General features: G+C 41.4%; 1 protein-coding gene across 1 annotated transcript; it reads left to right on the top strand.

The window, feature by feature from the left end:
- Positions 1 to 2,215: 2,215 nt before the first annotated feature.
- On the top strand, positions 2,216 to 4,838 carry si:ch211-132p1.2 (proteinase-activated receptor 4). The gene is made up of 2 exons (XM_038286633.1): positions 2,216 to 2,512; positions 3,576 to 4,838. Exons 1-2 carry the CDS (start codon positions 2,395 to 2,397, stop codon positions 4,658 to 4,660), a joined length of 1,203 nt encoding a protein of 400 aa, XP_038142561.1. The 5' UTR covers positions 2,216 to 2,394; the 3' UTR covers positions 4,661 to 4,838.
- Positions 4,839 to 7,387: the final 2,549 nt, after the last annotated feature.

Raw genomic sequence — 7,387 nt, 5'->3', positions numbered from 1 at the left:
AATTTTGACACAGCTGCATTTTTATTTTCTTTATTTTTGAGCTTGCTGTTATTTGATGTAGATAGTTTGTATTTAGATACTACTTGTTACTTCAATAAAATTGGAAAATTTTAAGATTGTTGCATATTTCATTAGCATTGTGTTGGGGCGATGGGGACAGGCGGGGCTTGAAAATTCCCCCTTGTCCAAAGTGGGGAATGACAGAAAAAGTTTGAGAACCACTGTCCTAAGCTATCTCTTTAGTTATGCTGCTATAGGCTTAGACCTCTGGAGGACATAGGGACCCTTTTCATAATTCTGCTTCATTCTATCTCTATTCTCCCATTCTGCAGTATTTCTTAGTTCAACCTCTATCTTTATGCTCTCTCTACTTTTTCTCACCATAGTAGCTTTAGCCAGTCTGTTCCTGTTTGGCTGTGACACCATTCTCGAGAGAAATATCAGCTATGCTGCTGCCACCAACACCTTTATTTATAGATGTTGGAGCTTTGTCTGTTTTTAAGTGTAGTCCTTTTTCTTTGACTGTGCTCTTTCATCCTCTGACATCGGAGCTGACTTGGAGCTCGTCTGCCTGGCTGTGTGTTTCCTGGACAGGGCCTCCTGTGGAGCTGGAACTTTAAAGTTGGCTTTTGTATCTCTGTGTCATGATGGGTTTCAGAAAAGCCCAGTATGCAGAACACCATGGAAACAGATAAAAAGTTTAACAAGTTTATTTGAACACAAGCACATGGAATTTACACAGGAACTGGTTCAGGCCTGGGGGCAGGTTCACTGGAGTCTGTGAGGATGACAGTTCAGTTAGCTTGGGAGCAGATGAGTTTGGATTTGAGAGTTTCTGATTTATACCTTGAGGAGTACGGGTTTGGCTTTGAGAGAGGAACTGTTGGGTCCAGAGACTGTTTAGTTCAGCAGAGTTCAGTAACCGCTTCAGCGTCTTGCTTCTAGCGTGAGAGCAGACCCTGACTTTGGGTTTCCAGCTCTTTGTCCAGAGCAGCATGGATATCCAGAGGAGAGTCTTCAGGTTTGGCTCAGAGGGCAGGCTAGGCAGGTTAAGCTCATCCAGAGCTTACAAGGGAAACAGGATTCCAAACTGGATAAACACTGCGGCGTTGAGGCAAGGTCTGAAGGCTGGTTAAATACTGTAGGATCCTCTGATGATGAGATGTTAAAAGGGAGTTTTCCCCCCTAGTGACGCTACAAGCATGCTCGGTGTGAGGGACTGTCTTTGAGTCGATGCAATCTACTGGTTTTCCTTAGATAAAAAACTTTGAATCAATCTGACTGTATGATCTGGTTGAATTGTCTCTGTATGTGCCTTGAGATGATGTGTTGTGAATTGCTAATGTAAGTAATAAGACAGATGGATTATCTAAAGAAGGTTGAGACAGGAGTTGTGAGGACAAATTTACTCTGCATCACACAGTTTTGTTAGCGGAAGAAAATTGATAAGGGTTTATTTTAAGAAGAATCTCTGTAGAGGAGGATACCAGGAGAGTACTTCACCCAAAGTCAGGGTTGATGTGTGGGCTTGAGCTGGTCTACTGGATTTGGTTCAGTTTCAGTAGGATGAGGTTTTAGTTTGGACTTTTCAGGTTTTAGTTTAGATTGCTTTAGGTTAGTTAGCTTTAATTTAGATTTAAGTTAGTTACCATAATGTGTGTGTGTATATGTTACTTAGTTTTACTAGCGCTAGGTAAGCTACTTTTAGGTTAATTAGTTAGTGCAATGTGACTTTGGGTCAGTTTTAACTGAAACATTTTAGCTGGGCTTGGAGATGCAGTACATATTCCTCTGTCATCTTGTTTTAGAAATCTAATCTGTGGAACCCAAAAAGTCTAGCTGAAACTTGTTTCCTGTTTTGAGCTGGGATTGGCTGTTTAGAGAGTAAGGGGTGGGGCTACAGTGAGATGATTTACTGCTAAATTAGTCAAGAAGGAAACAGGCTGACCCTCTGAATCATACACTTACACATAGCTGGCTGCTATGAGGAGCATTTGTGTAGAACTATAGAACTGAAAAGCAGCAGAACCAGGTCAGAGTGAGCAGGAACAAGGCGGTTAACTAGTTCTGAACCAAGTCCTTAACAAGTATGAGAGTGTGAATCAGACTGAGTCCTGGGTAAGAGGCTGAACCCCAAAAGTGGTCCTCACTAATGCACACATACCACCAACACACACACAGTCACACATCTGGATAATATAAGCAGAGGGGGTGGGTCAACAGCGACCGGGCCAGACTGTTGATTCCCTGAGTTCACACAGAACAACAGAGTGTCTAACTCCTCAGGTCCTCTTTAATTGTTCTGATGGTCTTTAACTCTACAGCTGTCTTAGAAGCGGAAAAGGAAGCATCTGCTGTGGATATAACGGAGACACAGACGTGTGGAGCATAAAAATGAAGCTTCTTGTTGGGACTCTACTCTTGGTCTCTGTCCTGCCCTCCTTTGGAAGCGTCTCTCCGTCTCCTTTTCAGGACAGGTCCACCCAGGACGAATGTGTCAGCATGTCGTTCCGTAAGTCTCCTCTTCCACTTTGCACTGACAGCTGGACATGTGTCTGTCTCACAGATAAGTCAGTACGTTTTAAAACAGGTTGCAGTTTTTTGATAACAGTGTAATCCTTTGATAAAATCACCAACTTTATGAGAGAACTGGATACTGCATAAAACCTGTTCAATCAAGTACAACAAAAACTTTGAGCTATGATTCTTTGAGGTGTTTGTATTTATATAAGGAAGTTTATATTCCTTTTATTCTTATTTTATTTTATATCTACTTTTATTATAGAATTATGTAATTTTGTTCTAAATTCTTTAACTGGTTTCCTGTCAGGAACTCTGTAAAGAACAGGAAATGATTAAACATAGAGATTGCTTCTGAAACTCAGAGGCCTTCAAAACAATTTCAAGAGTAGCTGCACAATTATCAGGTGTAAATGCAATATTTTTGTACCAATGTAAAGGAACAAGATAAAAGAGTATTTTTCCATTGGGAACACTAATTACACCTTTACTATGTTTCATTTGTTGTAATTAAAACAAAAATTTTGAGAGTCAGTTAAAACTTTTTTTAATTGATTTTTTAATGGAAAAAAAATGTAAGTCCTCATTAAAACTTATGAAACACCTCAAATTTTTATTAACATATTTATTATAACTGCAGCAAATTAGGACTGAGTCAGTTGAAACATGTTTGACTCAAAATGGTTTCATCTACTGTCTCTAGAGCAGTTCATAGAACAAACTGTGCATAACACAGGTGGGTTATAAAAACTACTTCTATTATAACCTTTGCTATTCACAGAAAATGCAACACCTGACAATAACGGCAAAAGATGTACTCTACAGGTTGTTGGAAAGACACAACTTTCTAGTTTTAAGGATACCAGCCATGAGTGGCGCAGGAAGAACAAGAGAAACATGGTGGTTGGTTGATAGACCCCTTAGATGCCATATTCTGTGTTTAAGGTGCAGGGAAGACCAAAGTACTGGGCCCACTTGATTTCAGGGTATCGTTAGTTAAATGTTGCTGGTGTTTCTGTAAGTCTACAGACTGACATATGTTGTGGTCTCTGCAGGTCTACGAGCCTTTCGGTTGGTGACAAATTGTAACTTTACCACTCTGAAAGAGAAACAAGTGAAGGAGATCCAGGCTCCAACAACCAACCTGTACCTGCCAATCATGTACCTGGTGGCCTTCTGTGTTGGTCTGCCCACCAACCTGTTAGCTCTGTGGGTTCTTGTTTTTCGGACCAAAAATCTACCATCAACCACACTGCTCATCAACCTGACTGTGGTGGACTGCTTGCTGTTGCTGGTTCTGCCATTTCGAATTGTTTACCATTTCCGAGGGAACCACTGGGACCTGGGTGAGCCTTTATGCCGGACGGTCATGGCCATGTTTTACGGAAACATGTATGGTTCAGTCTGGTGCCTAGCCCTAGTGGCTCTGGATCGATATATAGCTTTGGTTCACCCTTTTGATGCAAAGATTTTGCGCAGCCAGAGAATATCTCTATATATGTCCGGGGTGGTGTGGGTGGTGATTCTAGCTGCTATGTTGCCACTGCTGCTGTCACAACAGACCTACCCGCTGGACGACCCCAAAATCACCACCTGCCATGATGCTTTGCCCGAGAACGAACAAGAGAACTTCTTCCTTCCATACTTCGGCACGCTGTTTGTTTGCGGCTTCCTGCTGCCGTTCATTATCGTGCTGTACTGCCACAGCGCTGTGCTGCGCACCCTTCTGGCTAAAGGCAAGCGCTACAGTCATGCCATCAGGATTACAGCTCTGGTGATGGTGGTCTTCATTCTGTGTCTGCTGCCTAGTAACCTCCTCCTGCTCCTGACCTACAGTGACACCAGCCTGGCAGAAGATGATGACGACCTCTACGTCCCCTACATGATCAGCCTGGCGGTCAGCACCTTCAACAGTTGCATAGACCCCTTCATCTTCTACTTTGTGTCCCCAGAGTTCAGACAAAAGGCCAAAAGCACTCTGTGCTGTCTCAGTGAGGAAGAAGTCACAGCATCCTCTCAGTGGAACCATGGCACCTCGTCAGCAGAACAGAGATCAGAGGTCACCCTGGTTTCAATGACATGTAGAAAGGAGACCTCTGATGCAGCAGTTAGATGCAAACAGGAAGCAATAGTCGTCTGACTGCTGACGTCAACACTTGTCACACTCTTCACCATAAAGGCAGTATTAATTCCTGGGTGGTTCTGATCCGATCAGCTGATTGTTTAACATTTTATATGTTTGCTGTTATGTATTTTCTTTTTAAACGTTATAAACTTACAATGTTTATCTAATAAAACATAGAAAATGTGGACTGGTTCAGGATTCCACTGGTTTATTGTGCTGCATCATAAAGCAGCATCAGAACATGAAATAGTTTTAAATATTATCAGCAGTGGTTCAGTTTAACAAGTTTTGTTGGAAGCCCATCTGCTTGTATGACTCCAGATGAAGAGGATGGAGGTTAGTGGTTTCCATGAAGTCCTCAGGAAGTTTATCTTTTCAGTTAAAGAGACAGGAAGCTGCTGTCATTGGCAGCGGCGCTACTTTGTCAGAACCAACATGAGCTTTATATTCTTTTCAAATATGTCTCCCCGGTCGCCATCCGCCGTCTCTCAGTATTCACATTAGAGACCACTTATACAGAGTTTATTTTCATTAAAATTACCTTTGAGCTCAATTGGCCTTAATTCTGGAAGAGCTCTGATCCAAATCTCTCTGGAATTTTATCTGTGGAGACACGAAGTGACCTCTGTTCAACTTCTACAGCCACGGGTCATGTTTCCAAAACATAAAGGTTCCTGCATAATACCTTCAAAATCACCAACTAGTTGGTTTTTAAAATAAAGCTCCACATAAATTACATTTAGACCTAATTCATTATCAGTCCAACTTTATTTAAACTGCATATGAGAACCCAATTCACAGATGCTGTGGTTCATAATAATTTGGTTATTTTATAGTGTAAAAAAAGCAACATAGTGGGGGTGTTTTCTTATGATGTCAGCTGTTTAGGGTAATTCCAGTGTGTACTAGGGCCAAGCTAGAGATTCTTTTTTATTCAAGAATAAAGCCATATTTCCTCATGTCTCATAGTAACCTGTCTTATTATCATCTAACTTGAAGTTATATCAAGGCAGCATTAGCCAAAGAGCAGGTGGGTGAGATGAGCAATAATTAGAGACCAGCAGATGAATGAAATGAACAGTTAAGGTCAGCTATCAGGGCAGATCATGACATAATGAGAATGGAACGAAAGTTAGACTGACAAACCAATAATGCATAAAGAGCATAGTATAAACTCACTCTAAACAAATGCATTTTTCATCATGACTTAAAGCAACCTAGTGTTTCAGCAATTTTACAGCTTTCTAGGAGTTTCTCTAGCATAAGAACAAGTTATGCAAAGTAGATTAGAACCACCTAAGAAGTCAATTCAATTTCAATTCAGTTTATTTATATAGCGCCAAATTCACAACACACGTCATCTCAAGGCACTTTACAGTTCAACCAGATCATACAGTCAAATTGATACAAAGTTTTCTATCTAAGGAAAACCAGTTGATTGCATCGACTCAAATACAATCCCTCACACTAAGCATGCTTGTAGCGACAGTGGAGAGGAAAAACTCCCTTTTAACAGGAAGAAACCTCCAGCAGAACCAGGCTCAGTGTGAGCGGCCATCTGCCGAGGCCGACTGGGGTTCAAGGAGACAGAAGCAGAGATACAAAAAGCAGCTGTAAAAGGCGGCCCCGTCCAGGAAACACACAGCCAGGCAGACAAGTTCCAAGGCAGCTCCCATGCCAGAGGACGAAGAGAGCACATCCAGCCAGTCACGGTCAGAGAAACAGGACCACACTGGAAAACAGGCCGATCTCCAACATCTATAAACAAGGGTGTTGATAGAAGCAGCACAGCTGATGTTTCTTTCCAGGATGACGTCACAGCCAAACAGGAACAGACGAGGCAAAGCTACTCTGAGGAAAAGCAGAGAGAGCAGAAGGTTAGAGATTGAACTAACAGATTCTGCAGTTAGGAGAACAGAGAGAGAATGAAGCAGAATGATGAAATGGGGGTCCCTATGTCCTCCAAAAGTCTAAGCCTATAGCAGCATAACTATAGAGATAGCTCAGGATAACCTGAGCCACTCTAACTATAAGCGTTATCAAAAAGGAAAGTTTTAAGCCTAGCCTTAAAAGTAGACAGGGTGTCTGCCTCACGGACTAAAACTGGTAGTTGGTTCCAAAGGAGAGGAGCCTGATAACTAAAAGACCTGCCTCCCATTCTACTTTAAGAAATTCTAGGAACCACTAGTAAACCTGCAGATTGAGAGCGAAGTGCTCTGTTAGGAACATAAGGAACAATCAGATTTCTGATATAAGATGGAGCTTGGCCATTTAAGGCTTTATATGTGAGAAGGAGGATTTTAAATTCTATTCTTGATTTAACAGGAAGCCAATGAAGAGAAGCCAGGATAGGCGAGATTTGATCTCTCTTTTTAATTTTCATTAGAACTCTGGCTGCAGCATTTTGGATCAGCTGAAGGCTTTTAACTACAGTTTGTGGACTTCCTGATAGTAAAGAATTACTTCCAGCCTTGAAGTAACAAATGCATGGACTAGTTTCTCAGCATCACCCCTGGACAGGATATTTCTAATTTTTGCAATGTTCCTCAGATGAAAGAAGGAAATTCTAGAAACCTCTTTGATATGGGATTTAAATGACAGGTCCTGATCAAAAATAACACCAAGATTTTTTACTTTATTATCTGAAATCAGTTTAATCCCATCCAAATGAAGTGACTGGCTAATCAGTTTCTTTTTCAGAGACTCTGGTCCAAAGACTATAACTTCTGTTTGATCTGCATT

The sequence above is a fragment of the Cyprinodon tularosa genome, unplaced genomic scaffold, assembly GCF_016077235.1.
Source record: "Cyprinodon tularosa strain WSP-4 unplaced genomic scaffold, ASM1607723v1 ctg229, whole genome shotgun sequence".
NCBI classification, from domain to species: domain Eukaryota; kingdom Metazoa; phylum Chordata; class Actinopteri; order Cyprinodontiformes; family Cyprinodontidae; genus Cyprinodon; species Cyprinodon tularosa.
The sequence above is the reverse complement of the archived record's forward strand: the minus strand, read 5'-3'. Positions and strand labels throughout refer to the sequence as shown.

Excerpts from the sequence above, each read along its gene's own strand:
- si:ch211-132p1.2 (XM_038286633.1), top strand. The coding sequence starts at position 2,395 with ATGAAGCTTCTTGTTGGGACTCTACTCTTGGTCTCTGTCCTGCCCTCC. Across the intron at positions 2,513-3,575 it reads ATGTGTCAGCATGTCGTTCC|GTCTACGAGCCTTTCGGTTG; the intron begins GTAAGTCTCCTC and ends TGGTCTCTGCAG.